This window comes from Bos javanicus, chromosome 5 (genome assembly GCF_032452875.1).
Source record: "Bos javanicus breed banteng chromosome 5, ARS-OSU_banteng_1.0, whole genome shotgun sequence".
NCBI classification, from domain to species: Eukaryota; Metazoa; Chordata; class Mammalia; order Artiodactyla; family Bovidae; genus Bos; species Bos javanicus.
Genome location: NC_083872.1, coordinates 30731225 through 30755168, shown reverse-complemented (window position 1 = coordinate 30755168; position 23944 = coordinate 30731225). Strand labels below are relative to the sequence as shown.

The 23944-nt window shown below is 55.3% G+C and overlaps 1 protein-coding gene across 5 annotated transcripts in view; it reads right to left on the bottom strand.

The window, feature by feature from the left end:
- The window catches only part of FMNL3 (formin like 3), a 51622-nt gene continuing 27678 nt past the window's right edge, over positions 1–23944 (bottom strand). Inside the window, exons 2-27 of one of the 5 annotated variants that reach the window (XM_061416197.1) lie at positions 20621–20704; positions 19649–19729; positions 19302–19378; positions 15679–15762; positions 12806–12958; positions 11521–11629; positions 11268–11344; positions 10828–10921; positions 9700–9774; positions 8875–8985; positions 8422–8571; positions 7878–7979; positions 6701–6980; positions 6207–6275; positions 5993–6117; positions 5596–5798; positions 4576–4810; positions 4367–4435; positions 4176–4256; positions 3947–4076; positions 3229–3389; positions 2831–2932; positions 2232–2324; positions 1847–1970; positions 1603–1719; positions 843–930 (exon numbers count right to left, since the gene is read on the bottom strand). In XM_061416197.1, the coding sequence (XP_061272181.1) occupies positions 1628–1719; positions 1847–1970; positions 2232–2324; positions 2831–2932; positions 3229–3389; positions 3947–4076; positions 4176–4256; positions 4367–4435; positions 4576–4810; positions 5596–5798; positions 5993–6117; positions 6207–6275; positions 6701–6980; positions 7878–7979; positions 8422–8571; positions 8875–8985; positions 9700–9774; positions 10828–10921; positions 11268–11344; positions 11521–11629; positions 12806–12958; positions 15679–15762; positions 19302–19378; positions 19649–19729; positions 20621–20704 (2961 nt within the window). In that variant the 3' untranslated portion in view covers positions 843–930; positions 1603–1627. Of the gene's footprint in view, positions 931–1602; positions 1720–1846; positions 1971–2231; positions 2325–2830; positions 2933–3228; positions 3390–3946; positions 4077–4175; positions 4257–4366; positions 4436–4575; positions 4811–5595; positions 5799–5992; positions 6118–6206; positions 6276–6700; positions 6981–7877; positions 7980–8421; positions 8572–8874; positions 8986–9699; positions 9775–10827; positions 10922–11267; positions 11345–11520; positions 11630–12805; positions 12959–15678; positions 15763–19301; positions 19379–19648; positions 19730–20620; positions 20705–23944 lie in introns of all 5 variants that reach the window. The other 4 variants (XM_061416200.1, XM_061416199.1, XM_061416201.1 and 1 more) reach the window with 4 other exon arrangements.

Genomic DNA, 23944 nt, shown 5'->3' with positions numbered 1-23944 from the left:
TGGTATTTCAAGCCTTTGTTGAGAGAAGGAAGGTTTGGGGGTTTATATACAAGAGAGAAGGAAGTAGTACATGTACAAAAAGGAGTGGGCCCCTGTGTTCCCTTCAGGGACTGAGAAGAAACTGGCAGGGGATGGAGAAAACAGCTGAGACCACCATGACCCTGCCCCCTGCCAGCAAAACCTAGCTGGGAAAAATGAGGATGCTGTTGGCACATCCTTTGTCTTGCTGTCTCCAGGTTGGGGAAGAGGAAACGACCCCTCTGCTCACATTGGCAAGGACAGAGTCAGCCTTGACTGCAAAGGGCCATGGGCAGGGAGTGTGGGATCGCTCCTCCTTGTCACTAGGGCACAGCTGGGCAGGCCCAGGCTTAGGAGGGCCTTGCTCCTGGTAGAAGGAGACCTGAGGCTGGCAGGGTCCAGGGCTTGCTAAGCTTGGACACTCCTAGATCACAGCTGACCACTGGGATTCAAAAAGTAAGGGGAAAAAAGAAGGGATACTTGCTTTCTCCTCTCCTCCCTCTGCCTCTAGTGACGGCGGGCCTAGGTGCCCGTGGCCTAGCTTAAAGCTGGAAATGGTTTTTCTAGCCCTGAGCTGGCTCTTGAGGAAATGAAGTTGAAGACCTTGGGAGCAAAGTGCAGTGCTGGAGGCACCAGGGAAGTGCCAGGCCCTGAAAGGCCTAGTGCCCACAGAGGTGGCAGGCAAGCTGCAGCTTTGAGAGCTGGGATGGACTGAGAGCAGCACAGCCCTCTGCTGGGCCCTTGGACAGCTGCAGGGCTTCAGGTGCACTGGCTGGACCTGCAGGACTCCGAGGGTTGAAGTGCTTCTGCTTCCAGGAGGGTCTCAGTGGGGGCCTGGAGCCCGAGGGGGGCCAGCGGGTGGTGCAGCACTCCTGGCTGGATGGCGAACGACGAGGGGCTGGTGGTGGAGGCCTGTGGGGAAGACAAGAGGCCTGTGAATAGGCAGGGAGGCTGGGCCAGGCCCACCTTCTGTAGGCCCAGCCCCACAGGCAGGTCTAGCGAAGAGCCAGCCGTGAGGCTGATGAGTGAGATTAAAAGAGGCTGGAGTGGACAGTCAGGGTGGACTCTGCATGTTCAGAAGAATAGGCGGGGATACTAGAGGTCACTAGGGAATGGCAGAAACAAGGTGGACTCAGCAAGAGCTGGAAGCTGGGAAGAGATGCCAGGCAGATTGGATATCAGGATACAGGTCAAGGGTCATCTGATGTCCCTGGGCAGAAGCCACTGCCAGAGCTCATTTGAGGAGGCAAGGACAACGGACACCCAGGCCCAGGACTGGAGCTGCTCAGCCTCAGTAATCAGAGGTGGCGCCTGGTCCTGCCTATTTGGACAGCTCCCTACCCCTTGGGTCTTAGTAGAAGCCAGGACAGCATTAGTGGGAGAGCACCACTTCCCTGAGGGTACATGCAGGGGATCAGTCACGCTTCTCAGAGCATGGGGCATGCAAGGGAAGAAGTATGTGTCCCCCGTCACCACGAGGCTGCCAGAGGATGGTTCCAAATCATGCAGGAGAGGAGGTGCCTGTGGGTCCCAGCAGGAGTGCTGGGAGGTGGGCATGCAGAGGGCAGCTGTGGTGCCCAGTACCTGTCAAGGGCCCCAGCCTTGGGGGTTAACAGTTTGACTCATCATGGTGGGCTGCATCACAGAAGAAGCGTGAGCCCCGCTTGGCAGTACGAGCCGTGAAAGGGACACTCTTCAGCACTGTGGCCCAGGAGAGAGACACAGTGGTCAGGCCCCATGGGGGTGGGGTGGGAGGAGGCCCAAAGGGCTATGGGAGGGGTTTGGGAGCCACCCAGCGGCCAGGCGTCAGGAAGGGCAAAGGGCCCACCTGTGATGATGTCCTCAATGGTACCATCCTTCCCCTCGTAAACAGGCCGGTGCTCCTTGGCTTGGCGCCGCCTCAACTCTGCAATCAGCTCCTGCTGCTGCCACTTGTTCCGCTGAGATGGGGTCTAGGGCCGAGCATTTGAAGGGGAAGGGAGTCAGCACTAACGCTCCAAGGGGCTGGTTCCTGCCTCAAGATGCACTCAGACCCGCTCACCAGCACCCCACCCCCATGGCCTGGGAGTCCCCTCTTGTAGCCCCTCTCCCCAGCCCGTGGACTCTAGCTAGCATCAGGCCCTCTGGGTGGTCTTGGGGCTCCAGCTGTCTGCTCCACCCTCCACCTAAGCCTTTGCCCTGTTCTCCAGGCCCCAGCTCTTGGTCCCACCCACCTTGGCATCCAGTTTCTTGGCTTCCTGAGCCAGCTGCTTCTCCCGCATTACCTCCTCCTGTTTCTTTCGGGCTTCGTTCTCTTGTTCTGCTTCCTATGAACCAAGAAAGATGGTGTGTGTGTGTGTGCGTTGAGGATGGTGTGTGTATAAGGATGGTGTTTGTGTGTGTGTGTGGAAGATGGTGTGTGTGTATAAGGATGGTATGTGTGTATAAGGATGGTGTGTGTGTGTATAAGGATGGTGTGTGTGTGTTGAGGGTGTGTGTGTTTAAGGATGGTTGTGTATGTGTGCTGAGGCTCACACAGGCTATGAGGGGAGGAGCTGACACTGAGGGTGGAGAGTGGGTGTCAGTGGGACCAGCAACCCCAGGTGGCCACCCTCTGGAGGGGTACTTCCTGCCCCAAACAATGACAGGAAGGGCCTGGGCCCCCACCCTGCCCACCAGTTCACAGCTAAGAGGCCTGTGGCCAGCTTCCATTGATCCCTCCCAGGACTCAGAGGAGGAGATGAAAAAGGCCCAGACTTGAAGCCCAGCCCTCTCTCCCCCTACCCGATTTCTCTGAGGCAGACGCCTCTTTAAAAACCTCTCTTCTACTCACCTTGTAAGAACGAATGAATCGGACAAACACTGGGAAGAATACAGAAGGAGGTGTGGTCTTGGGACTCTCACCGAAGTAGCGTACTACCGCATTGTAGGCTTCCTGGGGAAGGGGTGGGCAGAAGGGGTCAGCCCGGCGGGGAAGGGGAAGCCAGCTCCCACCAGGGACCAGTCAGGACCAAGGAGAGGCAACAGCGCCCCCCCCCCTCCCCCAGCCCCTGTGGGAGGGAAAAGAACAAGGGCTCCCAGAGCCCCCTGGAGTATGTGTCTCCAGAGGCAGCTGCCTGCCACCACAGTGCAACCCCTGCCCCCTAATCAGCCAGCCAGCTGCCTGACGAAAGTTCTCTGAGCCAAGAGCCGGAACCACGCTGCTTCCACACGCCTCCACCCTATGCTCACCTCGGCCGTCTTGGCGTCACGCTGGAGCTTATCCAGTTTGCCTTCGTTGGTGCTAAGGAAGTTGCGCAGGACGCTGTTGTCATGTATGCTGCATTCCCGCCGGATCAGCTCCATGCCCCGGCCCAGCTCCTTCACGTCCAGCAGCACATTCTCCAGGGACACTGTGGTCACCAGAGCCCGGGCTGAGGACTACAGCCCTCCCCGCAGCGGGGACTAGCTTGGTTCCTCACGCCCTGCTTCCAGAGCTCCCACATGGATGGAGAAGGGCACACCAAGCTAGCCAGGCTCTTACAGGGCGGGCAAGGAGAAGGAGTGGAGGCTGTAGGCTCGTGACCCTCCAGATAGCCAAGGAAGCTGAGCCAGAGACTGCTGGGCTCCAACACAGAGCTGCCCCAGGCCTGCCCCGGTTTCAGGAGCAGGACAAAAATAACAGCGACCCTATGTCTGTGGGGGGCTTCACACACATCACAGAGACATGCAGGCTCCAGGGCCAGCCTGCGGGGGCAAAGAGCCATGGCTGCCTTTCTCTACCAGCTCCCATAGCACCCACATGGGCAGGGCCGGGTGGGGCAAGGGGCCTGTAGGAAGGCTCTCTCTGGGGTGGCCCCTGCCCATGGCCCCAGCGGAAAGCTTTGAAATATCAGAAAGAAAAGCCAGAAAGAAAGGCACCCAAGCGTTCTTCTCCTCATAGCTTCTGGGGATTGTCCTGGGCTCTCACCTGCAGCGGCTTTCTCCACAAAGTGCAGCTCATGCCAAAAGTTAGCCAGGTCTGGGTACTTCTCCTTCACCGTCAGGGCGATGAAATGAAGCAGGGTCATCTTCCTGTCGGTGGACTTGGTGTCCAGCAGCTGGTCGAGGGGGGCAAAGGGCAACGAAACAGGTCTGAACACCTGGGCTCCACGCTGCCCCTCAAGCTCCCTGGCTCTGTGTCGCCCCTACCCTCTTACCAGATCCAGGCTCTGGAGCTTGAAGCCATACACAGCTCCCCGCTTGCTGCTGTTCATATAGTTCCCCAGCGCAAGTATGATCTGTCCAGAGGTGCACCAGAGGGACTCAGGGCAGGCCTTCCTCTCTGTACAGCTCCAGCCCCACCCAGGACCTGGGGACCACCCGCACCCACATCCACAACCTCCCCCACCTCCAACATCTGCTTCAGCTTCTGGGAAGACTTGACAGAGGCAGAGGCGGCAATGATAGCGTTGAGTTGCTGGAAGGCAAGAGGAAGAACTAAGTAACCCCACGCCAGGGCAGGATGATGTCACAGCAGGGCCAGCAGGGAAGGGGGCCAGCAGGTCAGGAGTTGGGCGGGGGCACTGCAGACCACCAGGATTCGGGGGAGAGCCGTACCGGCGTGAGCATCTGCAGGTTGTCCTGGAAGTTGCCCAGGAAGGCCATGCCAGCCATTCGCTGGGTCAGCCGCTCCACCTTGCTGAAGAGCAGCATGAAGCGGTCCTCAGCCGTCAGCTCCTCCAGCGGCTGCCTCTCCCGCTCGTACTGCCGCAGCAGCTTCACCTCCGCCTCCGTGGGCAGGAAGCGCATCAGGCACTCCACGAAGTCAACGGGCAGTGTCTGGAGGTCAAACCTGTGTAGGAGGGAGGAACCACCTTGGGTCTTGCCTTTGCCCACAGTATCTGTCATCCCTTCATTATCCAGTTCCTGCAAGGAGGGAGGGCAGGGTCTTGAGCAGCACACAGCCAGAGGCAGAGGACTCACTGCCTCACCTCCAGTAACTCCAGTACTGATGTTACTCAGCACCAGGAAAAGTCCTAGAGGCACAGTCCATTCTTGTTTAAGAACTCTTCAGTATCTTCCCTCTGCAGCTAAGAAGTTTTAACTCCCAGATGTGGCTTAGGAGGCCCAGCCTGCAAGACTTCTGCTCACCTCTCTGCTCTGTCTCTTTGGCTCCCCTCCTTACACTAAAGCCAGAGTCAATTTTCAGTATCCAGGGCACCATGCCTCTCCCTCTAGGCCCCAACCTGCACTTTATATACACATACATCCTTCAGGTCGCAAGTGAGACATCGCCTCCTCTAGGAAGCCTTCCCTGATCACCAAGCTCGGCTACCTGGCCCTTGCTGTTCTCCCAAAGCCTCCTGTACCTCCATCATCTTGGTGGTTACCACCCAGTGTTACTGGACTGTTCCCACTAGACTGGGAGCTCCCTGAGGGAAGGTCTGGGCTGACTACCCTGCACCTCATACAGTGTCTGGCACACAGCACAGATGCAGTAAGTTCTGGCCAAGCCACTGGATGACTGAGGGAGTTCTGTCGATACCCTGGAATCCAGGGAAGGCTGGGGTCCCAGGTGGAGATCCTAAGTGGGTTACCAACAGCTGGGAACCAGGGAAAGTTCAGTGGGAGCCTCACGTGTGGATGGCCCTGCAGATCTCCTCAGCTGAGCGGCCAGCCTTGCGTAGGGTGATGGCCAGGTTCTTGGCACGATTGGCTTCCAACAGGGTCACCTTGCTGGCAGCCTTTTGTGCTGTCTTGTTCTTGGAGCAGATGAGATCGAGGGCAGGGCCCTGGGCTTTTGTCTTGAACAGTTCTTCAAACTTGTCCAGGTCCAGGTCCTGGCAGGAGTCACAAGAGGGCAAGTGCTGTGGTCTCACCCTCGGGAGGGCCCCTGGCAGCACACCAGCACCGGCTCAGCTCTGGTGCCCCAAGGCTGAGCCCGGGGGCTCCTCCAAGGCCAGGAGATCTAGCCTGAAGGATACCCTAGTCCCTAACCCCCAGCCCCATTCCTCAGGGCCCCAGGCCCTGCTACCTCCAAGATTTTCTCATCATCAAGTTCGCTGAAGACAGTGCCGCTGATCTGGTTGGGTTTTAGGGCTGTCCAGTTGAAGACGGGCAGCCGGAACTTGGTCTTGATAGGTTTCTTAATGCGAATGGCTAATTTAGAAGGAGGAGCAGTGAGATAGGAGCCAAGAACACACTCCCTCGGTCCCACTAGCTCTGCCCAGAGCTCTCAGGACACTCACCTGACAGCCCTACTGTCAACACCACAGAGGGGGCAGCGCCAGGGAGCGGCGGGGCCGGGGGACACTTGTCTGGGGGAGAAGAAATGGCACAGTGACTCAAGGGCCAAGAGACCCCTCTGCTCGCCTACCTGTCCTTAAAGACTTTCAGGAGAGCAGGCTGCATGAACTCCCTGCCCAAGCGGCTCCCAGGGGTTCTAACTCTGACTCCCAGGGGTCCCAGGGGTGGTGGTGCTGGTCTCTGACCCACTCTTTCCTGCTTTAGTCTAAGCCCTCTCCTTGAATGTCTTCAGAGGAATCAGAAGCAGCATCTTTATGCTCCTTAAAACAGATCCACACCTGCTCTTAGAATCCCTTCCCTAGTAACCTGAGCATCCCTCAGATCCCAACCCTCCCCCAGCCCCTCCCATCTGACTTTACATCCTTCGAGCACATCCCCTGTGACCTCACAATAAGGCTGCACCTCTTGGCTTTTACCAGGTAAAGGTTCTGCTTACCTGGTAACGGGGGAGGAGGCGGGGGCAAGGGAGGAGCTGGCGGTGGAGGCAGGGGCAGGGCCTCCTCAGCAGGGGGGGCCAGAGTGAGGAGGTCCAGGTCGGAGTGGGGCATGCCCTCATTCAGCTCCGCAGAGCCCACCCGGGCCAGAGCCTCACTGCCCATGGACTCCAGGCCCCGGGCACTGGGCTCCAAGTGGCACCGGCGCTGGAAGGCCTCCTCTTTCTCTTTAATGAGCCGCCGCAGGGTGTGTACCTGGTGGCTTGTGTTCTCGTAAGTCTCCTGTTGGGCAGAGGGCACCATCAGGAAAAGAGCACCTGAAGGCCTCTGGGAGGGAGGCTTCCTACACCGGGGTCTCCAGGAGAGTGTTCAGAGGCAAAGAGCAGCAGAAACCCAGGTGGGGACTGGGGGAAGCTAGGATGCAAAGTAACAAGAGGTGAATGGAAGCATCGACCACCTGGCCGGCACCTGGCAGTGCTCCAGTCCAGTTTCACTGGTCCCTCAAGACTTGGGTGGAAGTTGCCTTGTAGATGCTCCCTCAACCACCAGCAGCCTGCTATGGCTGCTCTCAGCCCTTGGTGCCTCAGGCCTGCTCTCGTTCCATCTGGTTTGTACAACTGCTCAGCTGGAAGCCCCCTATGGACGAGGCCCTGCCTTAGCCACCTCTGTGTCCTCCATACTCCTGACAGAGCACTTCAGACTCTTAGCAGGGGCTTGGCGGATATGTGCTGGGCTCAACAGAGCTGGCATAACTGTATTCCTGTGGGAGAACAGGTAGGTTGGGGCATGATTTTGCAACTACATAAAGTTCAATGAGGGACAGAGAAGACACTGAAATATGAGGAGGCCTTGCCCTCCAGTATGGGATGCCTGGTAGAAACCCTAACAAACAGCCCCAAGGAGCTGGGCTGGGAAAGCAGTGGAGGTGCAGGCAAGGGAGAAGCAGGGGGATGGGCTGGAGGAGAAGGCGGGAACTCGAGGGGTCTCCACCCTTCTGTGTGTGCATCTGGCCCACTCTGGCTCCAGCTTCCCTCTCCAGCTAGATCCTGGGGTGAAATCATCAGTGTTCCAAGGGTGAATCAAGATCTGGATTCTTGAGGACTTGGCATGACTCAGGGATGGAAAGCAAGTTTCCCTGGCCCCAGCGCCCAGGGGCGCCTTCCCCAGGTAACTTCGTACCTTGACGCTCTCGAGTTCCTTCTCCCGCTGCAGCAGTTGCTTCTCTAGCTCCGCCACACGCATCATGTTTTCATTCTCTAGGTCCAGAAGCTTCTCTGTGAGCTGCAGGATGAGAAGGGCAGGTCTGGGGGCCAGTCCTAAAGCCTGGCCACTCAGCGGAGCCTAAGTCCAAGTGACCAACCTGGGCCCGACCCCTCCACCCAGGGCTCCAAAGGCAGCTTGGCCCAGTGGCTTCCCTACGGACTCCTGTGGGCCTGGGGTCTGAGGCTGCGGGAAACAGTACCAGGCAAATGGCTACACCCAATTCTCTGGAGCCCAAGGCCACCTCACATCCAGGCCAGAGGTCACCAGTGGTGTGTTCACTCCGCTGCGGACGGCCCCGTGCCTCAGCCGAACCATGCGCCGGAGAGCCCTGCTGGGTTCTGAGGCTTCCTGGGGGCTCAGTCAGGAGCTAAGTAGGTTGGCTCAGGGTTCCTGGACTCACATGTCCCCATTCCCTCCCCACCCTCAACAGCGGTCCTGGCAGCAATGGAGGGCCACGTACATGTGACACATGCTCCTCCAGCTCTTCCACCTTCTCCAGGGCCACATTCTTGGTCTCAGCATCCTCCAACAAACCCCCCACATCGAACACGTTGTCCAGGTACGCCTGGATCTGCACCTGCAGCTTCTCGCTCTCTGTGTGCCGTGACTTCTAGGGAAGAGCAGACAGAGTAGTAGTGGGGGGAGCCTCCTCATTCCCTCCAAGATCCCTTCCTAGAGCTAGGGCCCGGGGAGTTCCTCCTGCAGCAGTGTCCGATTCTTGGCCCTGGAGCTGACTGATTGAGCCCTCTGCGGGAAGGCCTGAATCCCAGGCCACAGAAGACAGGTGGGGTGCCAGGAGCATCCATGACTCGGCTCTTAGAAAAGAAACACCCACTGTGATACAGCTAAGCTGGTCCTCTGTCCTGAACTGTCCTGAAGCGCCTCCCACTGTGAGGACTCCGGCCCAGCTCACCTGCAGGAACTCCTCCAGCCCCAGCTTTGTGAACTCATACTGCAGGTGGACCCGGAAGTTCATGTCTTCCACTGAGTGCACCACGATGTTGATAAACTGCATGCAGGCCACCTGGGGGAGGAGCAGCCCGGAGGGTCAGAGAGCTGAGACAGAGATGGTAGGTGGCTGGCAGAACCAGCATCATTAGGGGATAATCAAAAGGAGTGAGTAAATCGGGAAGGCTTTGGGGAACAATAGCAAAATAAGAGTATTTTCATTTAAGTCAAACAATATTCAGTGTATGAAGACAAACTATAAGAGAAATGAGTATAAATGAAGATTCGTGGTCTGATTTCCTTTGCACATCAGCAGGTTTTTTTTTTTTAACTTACTTCTATTTTTATTTTTTGGCCACATCACCTGGCATGTGGGATCTTAGTTCCCCGATCAAACCTGTGCCCCCTGCAGTGGAAGTGCAGAATCTTAACCACTGGATCACCAGGGAAGTCCCTCAGCAGGTATTTCTTGAGACCACCCTACTAGCTGAACACCTTCGACTGAAGAGAAGTGAAGCCAGAGGAAAAGCTGGGGGAAAGGAAAGCCGCTCAGGAAGGATCCAAATCAGGGACCGTAAGGCCAAAAAAAGGAGGAAAGGAACCAGACCCAAGACAGAAAAATGACCTCGTCCTGGAGTTTCCTCTGGGGTGAGTGGACAAGCAGCAGTTACTGAGTAGAGAACCACTTGCGGTTCTACACAGAATACCAAAGCACACTGTCGGCCTGGCCCAGCTCTCAAGGGTTAGGTGGCCCTGCTGGGCAAGCACCTGACCCAGCCCAGCTCCTCACCATGAAGTCGATGTTGCTGTCCTCATTCCGGAAATACTCCATCAGCTTCTCAAAGCGGTGCAGCTCCTTGCACACCTGAACGAACAGACTTTCTCAGTGACAGGATCTGTCCCCTGCAGAACCCTAGCACCCCCCGAGCCCTGGTTCTTAGGAACATTCGGCAAAGGGACTGGTTCTGACCAAGTGTAACCACAACTCTCTATGTAACTGGCCACTTGGGACATGACATAAGAAAGCCTGGGACCTGACATTTGCTCTGGGCCTCAGAAGGGGCTCAGTAAAGGTGTGACCTTAGTCTGGGCTCTAGGTGCCTCTGGGGGTAGGCCAAGAAGAAACAAGGGGTCTGGGGTACTGAGTTATTGAAAGGAGTGGGGTGGAAGACAGGTGGAAGCCAAGGCTGAGGCAGAACGCTGAGGTCCTAGCAGGGATGCAGGAGACAGGCTGGGGCACAGGAAAGCCCCAGAGCTGAGAGGGGTCCAGAGACTCCGCTGAGCCTCTGGCTTCAAGGAGGAAGAGCCACTTCCTGGCTTGAACAATGGATGCTAGGGAAGAGGTCCAAAGAGGAGGAAGGGGTGGGACCAGCAGCTGCGGCTGGATGTCGAGGAATCCTATGTTCAAGCAGATGGGGGTTTCAGAGCCAGGCCCCGGGGCTGGGGAATTCCAAGTAGGAGGTCCCTCTCCTTTTACCAACAACAGCCCCCTCAGGAGAACCCCTGCTTCTCCTCCCACAACAAGTATAACTACCTTGGGTTCGACCAGTGTGTTCACTGCCTCTGAACCACCCAGGGTGCCTGTTAAGGCACAGATCACCAGGCTTCCCAGGGGTCCAACCATTTACCAGGCTCTTCAGGTATTCTGCACAGTGGGTTAGGACTGTGGGACTGTAGCCCTCAATGAGGGCATCCTTTGCTGGCCAATCAGGGGCATCCCCAACATAAAATCTAGTAAGACTGAAGTTTGGCTTTGGGTTTAAAAAAGCAGGGGGCAGACCACCTAGCTAAAAGCACTGGGCTGTTAAAATCCCCAGGATGTGTGAGATCACAGGAAAGGGTGCTTCGCTACCTGGCTCCCATATCCTCCCCACTAAACACACACATGCACACACACACACGAGTGTAGGACACTGACCTCTTTGAAATTGTCAAAGGCAGCGAGAATGATTTCGTGACCTCCTCGTACCAAACACACAGCTGCCAGGAGCTCTAAGACAAGGGCTTTGGTCCTAAGGGGTGGAAAATAAAAATGAACACCCTCGCCCCTGCCCTGGCCACGACACAGTTCATTTGCACACCTGTGTGAGTCCTTCCGAGGGAACAAAGACAGCCTCCGTGGTGAAGGAGAAGGTGTGGGCTTGGGAGAGAAGGCAGGGGAGACAAGCTGGCTCCCCTTCCTAAGCTGTGAGGGAAGCAGAACACTCCTCCTCCAGCAGAGGGGAGGGGGCCAAATTGAGGCACTGCCCTAGGCCACGGGACCCAAGACCAGGAAGGACTTCCGGACAGGGACAAGTGGAGCCCAGATCTCCAGAGCCCTGGGCAGAGAGGGGAGGAAAGGAGAGGAAAGGAACTCACCTTGGATTCTTGTTGTTGAGACTCAGCGCAATCTCATTGACAGCGTGAGGATGGGACATGACCAGGTTGAATCCATACTGCAGCAAGGAGAAAGGACAGGAGGGGAGACGGTGATGGGGGGAAGGCAGACCCCAGCTGGAGCTCCCTGATGGTGGCTCCACCCACAGACTCATCCTTTACAAGCTGCTGCCTTCCTAGCTCTCCTGGTTGGGAGACCAGGAAGAGACACCCATGGCCAGTGCTATCGCCTTACCTGGTAGTTCATGATGGCTCTGAGACAAAGGATACACACGTGGACATCATCCTTCTGGCTCACCAGGCGGGAGTTCTTCAGGGCCCTGCGCCCAGGGAGAGTGCTGTACCTGGGGGAGAGGGGGCTTCTGGTGAAGGGTCGGGGGCATGCAGCATCACCCAGACAGCAGGCTGCCCCTCAGCAGCAGGAGGAAAGGGGGATGGAGGACCTTGCACCAATAGCCCTGAGAGAGAAGGTGCAGGGGGCAGGTGCTCCACTGTTTTCACCTCCCTGGAGCAGGTCTTTGTCAGTAAATCTCCAGGACCCCAGCTTTAAAACCAGTGCCCAAACCATCCTAAGCCCAGAGCTCCTCCAAACACAACAGGAGCTGTGCAGGCCTTCCTGGACCTCGGCATGGGTCCAGGAGACATCCATCTGAGCCCTCCTTCCTCCTCCTCCCAGTCACTGCATCTTCTACACATCCCCTGGGGCTGGGGCATCTTGGCTCCTACCCCACTTCTAGGTCCTAGAAAAGACAGAGCAGACCCCAGAGGCTACAAGAGGGCTGGGGCGACCTCTGACTTTGCCCCCAGTGATGTTTCATGGGAAATAAAGGAAACACAAATGGTATCTGGTCATGCATGACTAGAATGATGAGCAGTGTCAGGGGCAAGACCCAAAGGAGACAAGGAGAAAAGCATGGCTGAGAGAAATCATGGAAAGGGCCACAGGGCCCAAAGGGAAGCCTCCCTCTGTGAAGGGGCTCTGAGAAATCATCTAGTCCATCCACCTGCATCCCGGCAGGACAGCTCTTCAGCTACTGCAGACCAACGCACACGCTACAGCCTTGGAGGAAAAAAGGCCTAAAGGAAGAAGTGAGGGAAAGGTGAGCAGCAGCAGGCTGGTGGGCGGTGGTCTCCGGGCAGCTGATGGAGCAGAGGGAAACAGACATGAAGGCAGGTGCTGGACCAGCCGGTGAAGACCAAGGAGCTGGATGAGGACAAGCCCTGCCCAGGGGCCTGGAGGAATGGCAGAGTGAGAGTGAGGAATGGAGGGGCCCCCAGAGAGGGGGAGACGAGAGGGGAGGGCACAGCCGAGGGGGATGTACTTACCCAGGACAGATCGCTGGGCAGAGTCAGGGGACAGAGAGGACAGACCAGAGACAGACTGGCAGGCAGAGGGCAAGAGAGCTGAGCCTGGAAGCAAGAGTGAAGGGAGGTGCGTGAGCACTCACCGCCGTTACCCAGGACCTGCACGGATGGGGGCGAGGGTGGGAGGCAGGCGGGCAGAGCAAGAGCACACATACCGGAGCACAGACTGGCGCGCAGAGCGAGCGAGGCTGTTGGTGAAGGGGGCTGACAGGGCGCTGGGTGGCTGCAGGTCCTCGATAGACCTGCTCCAGGACCGGAGCTTGTCAAACGCACCATCGTCACCACTCTCCAGAGCCTCAAAGTCAAACCTGGAGCAGGAAAGGACACACATGCACGCACACAGGAGAAATTCAGTGCCAAGCCCCTGGCAGGCCCACTCCCGCCCGTTAGACCTTGAGGGCCACAAGAAGCAAGGGCAGCCAGAAGGAAAAGCGGAACCGGGCAGCAGAGACCCAGCCCTGGCCGGGAGAGCCACTGGCACAAGTGTGCTGAGCAGGGCAGAGGCGCCATGAGCCATGCCCAGAAGGGGCATCTGAGGAGATGGGGATGCTGGGAGGCCAGCTGCTGCTCCCCACTGGCCAAGCAACTCCAGGAGTCACCTCCCATGAGCCTGAAGGGACTCGGGGGGCTGGTAGTCTTTCTGCACCTCCAGCCATAGAAAGGACATCTCAGAGAAGCCATGGGTCCCCTTGAGTCAGCCCGAAGAGCGGCGGTGGGGAACTGGACAACTGCAGGTACTACTAGGCGGCCGACAGCAGCTGCCGGAGAGGCCTCTCAATGCCCTGAGGGGGCCTGGGTGGTTCTGGATTATGTTCAGGAGGGCAGGTCTGAGTGGAGGGGGATGGGGGTCCTGGTGAAGCCAGAGTGGGACAGGCCTCCATGTTCAGGAGGAACTCTACAGTCCCATCCCAGCACTGAGTTTTGATGGCTGGGTTCTCCATGATTCTACTTGAGGTTTCTAGGTTTTCCTGGCTCAGAGGCTCCTCGCGCTGCAGCTTCCCTTGGGGGAGGGCAGAGATGTGAACTGGGGTCCTTAGTCCCTAAGAGAGTTGGGATGGCTTCTTTGTCACTTTCTGCTTCTCAGACCAGCTGTCTTCCCCAATCAGCAGTTTGGGAGTGTGGCCAGAATAAAGAGGACAGCTCAAGATGATGAACCCACAGGGCCTTCTCCCTTGCAGGTCCCCTCATCGGATCTCCCCCTCTGAGAAACAAGCCCCACTCCCCTTTCCTGTCCTCTTCCCTGAAGAGGGTCATCCAGGACAGAACAAGCATTTCCAACAGGCTCCTTAAATATGCACAGCACCAGGGTCAAAGTCACAGAGGCCAAGGCTTTCTGAAATAGGAAGCGGTATCTGCAGATGCCTGAATGTTTCCAAGAAAGTAGGAGCAGACTTCAGGATCCTGACGGTCAGATGTTTGATGGGGCTTTCAAGTGGACCTCGGAGGAGTCTCCAGGACAGGGAAACCGCTTGCCAGTGCCCTCCCTCCATCAAAAATAGTATTCCCCACTCCAACCCCACTCTGGGACGTTCAGTGTACAAATTAAGTGCCTTTACTCAAACTCTATTTGGCTTCACTCTTTTCCTCTCAACCCTTCCCAAAACACACACTCTTACCTACCCTCTGCCTGCCCTGAGTCTTTCTTTTAAAAACACAGTCAAAGGTACTGCCATGGACATTACAATACTGAGGTTCCAGGGTATTTTGGTTTCAAGCAGCTGGAATTTATTTGCTTTCCAAACAAGATAGGCTTATTTGGAAAAATGATCTACATCTTTTACTATAAAAGCTCTGAATTATTTTTTTTAAATTGCTTCAGCAAATATTTTTCATTTCTTTCTATAAAAAGAGTAAGTTGTTTTTTTTTTTAAGGGATAGAAGGCTTGAGTTCTGCAGGGATGGGAAGGGGGAGTGGGTCACTCTTGGTTTTAATGGGATGACCTGGTAAAAATGACTAAGGCCAAACCCAGGAGGGGCAATAGTTCTAAACTCTTAAGGAGATGAAGGGAAAAACCTGCTGAGGAAGGAGAATGGCCCAGGGCAAGGACGGCAGCAAGAAAAGTGAAATTCATGACTGGGGCGGAGTCCCCGGACTGAGGAGTTCCCCAGGATGAGGGACTTTCAGCACTAACACTGGGGAAAGTCATGTGGGGAAAATCACGGGTAAACTGGGATGATCGGTCACCCGAGTGCTCTAGTAAGTCTTGGGTACAGGTCTGCATGTGTTGGTCATGCTGTGAATGATCAATATAATCCCTCTTTCCATATATTTAGGTAATTATGGTAGGGAACACCTTAAACAACAACAATTAACAAATAAAAAGTGGCTACCACAGTACAGCCTACGTTCCAAATACTACAGACTGCTTTACACACAGTATCATCTAATGCTTACAGCAACCCTGTAACATGGATCCCCTCTTACATAAGAGGACCTCAACAATCTTTCCAGAGGTCACACAGATAGTAAAGGACTGAAGAGACCCACGCCAGGCTTTGCCTTGAAAGCCATCGTTCCCTCCACTCCCCACCCCAGCCCACGTTGCCTTTTCCTCTGCGTTAACTCACTTCCAGCTGCCTCCAAACCCCCGCCTGCTTGAAAAAGTCTCCTGAATGCTTCATTTTCAGTCTGTCAAAGGTCATGCTCACTGCTTCTGGGGTGACACGGAGAAACCCTCTTATAGCTGGAGACCTAAAGTGGCTTTGCGAAGACCAAGCTCTCCCTAAGTAAACGAACCCTGCGGGGGGCCTCTCTCCCAAAGGCCAGGAAACCTCCTTGGGGAGCTCCCAGCATGGAGTCTGGGTCTTCTGGGTTAGGATCCTGAGCTGCCCTTCCACACCTTGCCTTCTGCTCCCCAAAACGCACCTTCTACTCCAGTTACCTGGCACTCTTCACTGACCTCAGACAGCCCCGTGGCCACCTGCCCACACCCAGACTGCTGCCTGGGGTTCCCATTCCACCTTCACTACTGGCAGTTCCAGTCAAAGCAGGATGGGGCCCCCCGCCCTGGTCCCAGGTGGTACTCACATGACAGAACACTGGGCAAAGGACAGGTAATCCACCAACACGTCCAGGCCTTTGTTTTCGTCATTCAGAAACTCCCGCACCCACCTGCAGATAAAGGAAAGATAACGGAGGGGTCTGCTAATAAAGTGGGTTGAGGGGGAGGAGCAAAAGGTGCCTCTGTGAAACAATATCCCCTCTTGGATCCTCTGGAACTCAGCACCAGGCTGGGAGGATTCTGATGATCAAAGCCTGTGGCTGACCCAGCCATGATCATGTCACCTGGCCGGACCGCCCCTAGGCCGGGGAGCCAGAGATGGGGAGAGATGCAGGCCTTCCAACACCACGTCAGCCAAACCAGCCTTCAGAAGCCCCCTCCTCAAGAGCCAGGGCCCCCACTCCATCGTTTTCTGGGTTCCTGGTGTCGAACATGAGGCTGGGCACAGCTTCCTGATGCCACATTTGTGGGAGGAACTGAGGGTTACACAGAGTATTTACTGCAGTCTTTTGACAGAGCTGATGGAAGCTGGCAGGTCCCCAAATTGACCGGTGGCTCAGCAAGTAAAGAACTCGCCTGCAGAGCAGGAGACATAGGAGATGCGGGTTTGATCCCTGGGTCAGGAAGATCCCCTGGAGAAGGAAATGACAACCCACTCCAGTATTCTTGCCTGGGAGATCTCCGGGACAGAGGAGCCTGGCGGGCTACAGTCCATGGGGTCATAAAAAGTTGGACACAACTGAGCACCCCAACTTAACTGAAGTGTCAGTTAAAAGACAGGCTGCTGCTGCTGCTGCTAAGTCGCTTCAGTTGTGTCCGACTCTGTGCGACCCCATAGACGGCAGCCTACGAGGCTCCTCCGTCCCTGGGATTCTCCAGACAAGAACACTGGAGTGGGTTGCCATTTCCTTCTCCAATGGATGAAAGTGAAAAGTGAAAGTGAAGTCACTCAGTCGTGTCCGACTCTTGGCGACCCCATGGACTGCAGCCTACCGGGCTCCTCCGCCCATGCGATTTTCCAGGCAAGAGTACTGAAGTGGAGTGCCATTGCAAAGAGAGCTCTGGAAAAGAGGCATACTGGGCCAAAGGGCTCCCCACCAAGTTCAAGAAAAGGTATTTTGGGAAGCAGTTAACAGAGGGATACGTGGGATTTCTGTGTGTGGTCACAGGTGAGACTGGCAGAATAGGAGAAGGATGGGGGAACAGTCAGGAACTCAAGTAACTCCGGAACGGCTCTCACCTCTAAGGGACTGAACCGGGGAGGCAGGAAGACAGACAACAGACTGGGGCACTTCAACCCTTCTGCCTTCAAGCCTTTCGAACTGAGACAGCCCTGGAAGGAGTCAGGAGCAAGTCCCAGGATTGTTACAGGACAGGTTCACTCCTGTCCTGTAGACACACAGGACCCAGAGAAAAAGAAAACTCTCCAGATGAAACCCTGACTCTCCTGTGCCCTCTTCACTCTGAGAGTCTGGGGTCTTTCTAGGCCAGCTGCGCCGAACAGCCCCCTGAGGCCGCTTCTCCCCCACAGCTGGGACACCAGCGCCATGTTGGATGGCCACACCCGGGCTGCAGAGAGAGGCCGGGCCGAAGCGCCAGGCCCGGCAGAGATCTGGCAGCAAGCTCTGGCGGAGAAGGCTGACTGACACCGGAGCTGCCTGAAGTTAGCTTCCTCTCTGGGGGCCGACAGGCCTCCCGTTTCCTGTCTGTCTGCTCTCCAGCTCCCCGCCCCCTTCTCATTTCCTGTCTGAGTCTCCACTGCTATTTTCGGGATCTTGACACTTTGAGGAGATGTCAAAGGGCACCTCAGCGAGGCCGTGAAACCAACACAAACCAGGGGTAGGAGGAGCTGGGGTAGCTCTGGAACCCTGCTTCCCAGCCTGTCCCGCTCCAGGCTCAAGTCCCCATGTTCCAAGGGCCTTGGGCGGATCAGGCTGCTTCAGAGGCAGGATCGCCCTCTTGTTACCTTGCCCTGGGCTCCCACCGCCCTGGAGCTCCCACAGCCCTGCCTGACAGCCTGACACACTCTTCCTGCCCAGAAATGCAGGAAGCGTCCTGGCCTTCCCATATAACTCCACCAGCGGAGCACAGTTCAAATGACAGGAGCTCCTCAAATGCCAGATGTTGAGCTGCTCCTGGGAACCAAGGACCTGGTTCAGATCTCTAGCTTGTGTGCCAACTGCTGAGAGGCCTGGGCCTGGGAACCACGCTGCTCTGGCCTCAGAGCCTGGCCAATGGCCAGAGGGGATGGCAGCAGGTAGAGGCGGAATGCTGGGGGACCGTCCCACATTGCTCCAAGGCCCTTTCTGGGGAAGAGCAGAGCCCCCTCCTCATGCAGCAGGACTCAGTAAGGAGGACGGGAGGGCGTGAGGGAAAAGGAAGCAGGGAGGGGTAAAGGCCCTCCGGATGAATGCAGGGTGGAGTTTGGAGCTGTCATCTGTGTTGCTCGTGCTCTCACACGTGGGGCAGCTGATGGGACGCTGCAGTCTTTCCTTCCTTGAGCTTCACTAAATAAAGGTGAAGGCTGAGTTACACATTTCCTAGCTGGTCAGTTCTCAATGTGTGGTTCATGGATTCATGGATGAGGTGTGAAAGCCAGCTCTGGCCACCAAGCACAGCGACTGCGCCGGCAACTGTCGTTACCTGTTCTCTCCCATGACTGCAGGAGGCAGCTGACTGCATACAGGTAGCCTGCACCAGAAGCCCAGGCGGGACAGGAGGGGAAGGCAGATGATGTCATTTGGCTCTTTCTACTCCTGCTTCTGGGGCTGGAACCTGCCCAGCAACCCCACCTCCACCCCAGGCTAGACTTCTCAGACTTCTCACTCCTGTGAGCTCTAAATGATCAGGCCAGATTTGTAGTACTGCCTGCAGTTCTCTGTCACAGTCCCTCACTGTCCTGTGTGTACACACACGCACGCTCGCTCTCTCGCTCTCTCATCCTCTCTCTTGCTCTCACTTTCACTATATTTACCCTGGCTGGTTACAGTTTTATGAATGCAAGACTGTAGCTCTTTCCCTGTATCTCACGCATTAGCCCTGTGCCTGCTCAGCAGGTCCTGGTTCCTCACTCCTCTGGAAAAAAAAAAAAAGACTCATGTAGTTTCTAGGGGCTCAGGCAACAGGTTGACAGGACCTGGGTCTGGGACTACAGAGGACACTCAGCATCTGGTCCACCTGCTTCAGATCTTCCCTGATGTTTCAGGAAGCTGCTTCTGCTCATGAACTAAAATTGTCTTATAATCAAGCAAATAGTCTTCTGGGCACCAAACAGTCTACAAACCAGGTCTCAGCAACCCAATGCAATACATTCCCCCATTCCCAGCCTTCTCTGGGCCTCCCTTGGCCCAGCCCCAGGCCACAGGCAGACTCCAGTCTCAGCTGCTGTGGGAATGTCTTCCACTCAAAGCCACAGACTGAGGACCCCAGGAGAGGCCCCAGGCTTGCCAGCAGCATCCAGTCAGCAGCTGGCAGAGCTGAGGGGGAGAAAAGCCAGAAAAGGAACAGTCTGAAGCCCTCTGGGGAACCAAAAGGCATTCGAGAGGCAGCTCTGCCCCACAACAAGGAGATAAACAGGCAAACTCTCTTCAGTGGACGCCGGGTCCTAAGCGGCCAGGTGGAAAGGCTCTGATGGTCAAGAGTGACTCACCCAATGTGGTTGGTCCGCAGTGAGATCTCCAGCTCTCTCAGTACTTTGGTTGACTCCTGCACTCTCCTCCTGAATTTCTGTGAATGTAGGATTCTGTCACTGATGGAGGCCCCCAAGTCAACTTTACAATACAAGCAAAAGGGGCAGAAAAGGAGAGGGAAGGCTCCCAAGAGGGCAGTGACAGTCCTTCCATCTGTTCCTAGCCAGCCATTCCCCCAGAGCCCCAGAACACAGAAACCCAGCTCCTGCTGCTCATAACAGTCCTGACCCACGTCACAGGGTTTGCCCCTAAACCCCACAGGACTGCAAAGGACAGCAAGATGGGGCTACCCTGCTTCGCACCTCACCTTCCGAGTTACGCTGGGGTCCAAGAAGCTCTGGAGTTTCTGGATGTACGTGTGGGGAGGATTCTTCACCTGGAATCGTTCCTGTGAGGGAAACACGTGTGTGCACACAGACACTCAGGCTTCTGAGAAGAGTGCTGAGGAAGCAGGGCGCCCACAGTGTCTGATGTGAGGGGACTCCTTAAGCTGTCACCTGGCCCTTAACATCCCCCACACCATAAGTTCCCCTCCGTGACTTATCCTCAGGTACTTCTCTGTTGCCATCTTCTCCTCCTTCGATGAGTAGTTCTGAGTTACTGAGTAGACTCAGTAACCCTGAGTCTAAAGTAATTTTCTATGTTAAAAATTAAGAGGTTGCTTGCGGCCAGGCCTGTCCGAGTTCAAAAACTCATGATCTGTCATCTTCAAATGTACGCAGGGGAAAAAGCAAGGCCACAGGTGTGAGTTCTTGATTCTGAGCTAAGTGAAAATCTCTCTTTTCTCTTCTGGCTCCAAACACTTTCATGTAAAGGGAGCTTCCAATCCTCACATTCTGAGATTTGGGAACAGAAGACTAGAGGACCGGGGCTTCTCATTCCTAGAGGCCTGTAAGTAATGGGGAAAAGGCTGCTATTCGCCAGGTCTGGAGCAGAGTGAAAGACAAATGGCGCTTTGGATTCTTCAGCCAGGCACAGCCCTCACCCTGGTTGGAAAGGCAGAAACAGGCTCTACTGGGGAAACCACCAAACTCCTTCACAGCAGACCTCACAGCTCAATAAACCTCACTGGGAAGAAATCAAGACAGTGCTTTGTGGGAGCTAAAGGGGAACCTGACCTGCCAGCCTGTGTCTGTTAGGAAAGTGCTTTTAGAAGAGGAAATAAGCATGGGCTGAGGCCAAGACCAGGCTGGGGTTCCTCAAGGGACCCCAGGGCTGCAGTTAATGCCCAAGGCCCCGCCGCCGTGCTTGGCCTCACTTCCGGTCCCAAACCCTGTACCTGGTCACAGATGAGGTCCCACTTCTTCTCGTTGTCGTACTGCCGCAGGAGCCGCGCCTTGTCGGGAGGCAGGTTCATGGAGCTCTGCGGAGAGAACCTGAGTCAACAGGGCTGACAGGCTTCCCTCATGCCTGAACCCTCAGGTTTCACCCTGACATTCCATGGGTGAACAGGAAGGCTCAGAGGGGCACGGCCATCTTCCCATTTCCCCTTCATGTTTGGTTCAGTTTGGCTGAGCAGCATTTTCCAAACCACTGGTTGTGGAATCAGTGAAGTCAGTCAAGAGTAACTTTATTTTGAATGAGAATGAACAGATTAAAATAGAACAAGAATTTAAGATATCAGAATTGATTGCAATTAGGAAGTATAAATAATGTTTCACAAAGTTTTTATTTCATGAACAAAACAGACACACAATGTAAGTAAGATGTGTTTCTTAACATGGGACGGGTCAAAAAAGTTTGAAAGTCACCAGTCTAAAGTGACAACATCAATCAATTTCCCCCCACAGCCTGAGAGCTGGGCAGGCTTCCTGTACCACACACACCCCTGGGTGAATCCTGAGCCACCCATACATAGCCTGTGCAGATGCTACAACTCTAACCCTTTCTGTCACATCCAGGACACCAGGGAATGAGCAGAACATCAACATGAAGATAACTGTTCAAGTTTTTAAGGAAATAGTTTACAAGATTTCAGTACTTTTAATCATTAGTGCTGATTACTTATGACACAGCTCCCAATTATTTAAGACACAGTGAAGTGCCCCAACCCCTCCCTGAGACACTCTAGCTGAGAGTACAGGACAGACCAGGAGTCATTTTATTTTGTTCACTACCATTTGCTGAATGAATACATGAACACAAGTGTAAGTGAATAAAAGCCAAGGCATCCAGGGGCAAGCCCCACCCAGACCAGCAGCTCCACTGTCTCCTCCTTACCCTTCACCTCCCGCTCCGGTCCAGCCAAGCCCCTCCTCTAACCAATCTAGCTGCCTTGGCTGCAGGTCCTCTCATCTTCCTCTCCCTTACTACTGCTCCAAGCTCAGCTCTAACTTCCAGGTAAACAAAGCATGACCACCTGGCTTATCTCTGTTGGGTCCTTGACATCCTTGTCCCTGGGGACACAAATTGTATGTGCCCAGGATCCTGAGGAGTCATACCAACTCTGAGTTACTCCAAAAACAGTAAGAGTATCCTGGGAGTAGGCTCTCTGTTTTCTAAGAAATTGAAAGAAAATCCTTAAACATTTATTTCTGTTACATGTATCTATTTATTAGGTATTTATTTACATACATGCTATTAAGCCAGTTGTATGCTCAAGGGCTTTCCAAGTGGTGCTGGTGGTAAAGAACCCGTCTGCCAATTCAGGAGACATAAAAGATGTGGGTTTGATCCCTGGATCAGGAAGATCCCCTGGAGGAGGGCACGCCAATCCACTCCAGTATTCTGGCCTGGAGAATCCCAAGGACAGAGGAGCCTGGCGAGCTATGGTCCATACGGTCACAAAGAGTTGGACACGACTGAAGCGACTTAACACACACACACACGGTCATCTAAAGGACTGACTGTACCATTATTCATATGATCTCCAACTCCTAATAACGTCTAACCCTAGGACAGGCACCAAGTAGAGAGTAGGCTGATGGTAAACCTATGGTTAAGAGGTTCCAGTTGTGGGGCTTCCCCGGTGGCTCAGTGGTAGAGAACCCGCCTGCCCATGAAGGAGACACAGGTTAACAATCCCTGATCCGGGAAGATCCCATATGCCATGGAGCAACCAAGCCCGTGCACCACAACTAGTGAACCTGTGCTCTAGACCTGGGGGCTGAGCTGCAACTGCTGAAGACTGTGTGCCCTATAGCCTGTGTTTTGCAACAACAGAAGACACTACAATGTGAAGCCTGTGCCCTGAAACAAGAGAGTAGCCCTGCTCGGTGCAACTAGAGAAAAGCCTGAGCAGCAACAAACATCCAGCACAGCCCAAGATAGATAAATTAAAAAAAACAAACAGGTTCCGGTTCTGAGCTCTGGGCCAAGCTTCTGGCTGGAAACAGGGTCATTATGGCTCGAAAAAGGAAGTGGAGTTGGGATCTCTGTTCAGTGTTTAGAAATGGAAGAATTTAGAAACCCAGAAGAGAAGAAAAGAAGGGGAAGGGACTACCACGTCATGCCTCTCCGCATGGTTGCTCCCGCCCTGTGAGTCTGCCTGAGCTTCCGCAGGGAAGAGGGGCTAACCAAATCCGCCCCACTGCCGATGGAGCAGGCCTGGCCCGACAGGCAAATAGGACCCCAGGTGTTCTCTCTGGGACCACCCTGCTAAGGGCCGATCTCAGCGTGTCTGTGTGGCCAGCAGGACAGGAGCAGGAGGCCACCACAGAACAGGGACCCGAAGACCAAAGGTGGCCTGGAGCAAGTTCTCCCACCTAAGCAGGGCCAGGCTGCAGCCCGCAGAGCCCGTGGGACCAGGCCTGGTTCTGGCTCTGCACACGGCCTGAGGTGGCTTCACTGTCCTCCTGCCTCTCTCCCACGTCTGTGCCATGAAGACAGAAAACAGTAGTCTCCCCTGGAAGCACGTGACTTGGGAAGGGGAGGGGGAGCTCGTCGTGGCTGTGGCAGACATCACATCCTGTCTACACCAACTTCCTCCCTCAGCCGCTGGGGCCTCACATTTCCCTACCAGGTGAACCACTGAGAAAACGTCTGGTCCCCCGGGGCTTCAAAGACGAAGCAGGGTCACCACCTCTGGGAACCCCAGCCTCAGAGCATGGAAGAGGGACCTCAGGGAACTGGCCAGACTTTAGATGCCCAGGAGAGAGGGATGCCAGCAAACAGAAACCAGGGACAGGAGCGTGAAGCAGTTCTGACTACAGGCCCACGTCCTCCAGTCTAGAGCTCTGGGTGACGCTTCTGAGCAGTGAGGGAAGTTTTCTCTCCTTTGTGACTGAAGTACAATGGGGAAGGAAGTGGGTGGGGGAATTCCCCAGCCTCCAGCACTCACAAGAAGTCAGCCATGGACTGTGGGGGGTGAGAGCCACCCATCACGGGCAGGGCCAGGGTTTGGTGGTTCTCTCCCCACCCGGCCATGGCACTGGGGCCCCTGCCTCTAACAGATACTGTGTGTGAGGCCAACAGGGCTCAATGTCCTGAGGAAGGGCAGCTTCCTGAGTTCCGGGGACAGCCAGGGAGCAAACCTGCCAACCTTCCTTCCAGTTTCAGTCAGAGGTTGCTTCCTTGACATTTTCCTGCTGTGGCTCCACTGAGACCACAGGCTCTCTTGAGGCAGAAGCCGGGCTGAGTTCTTGCTAACTCCTCTAGGAGCCCC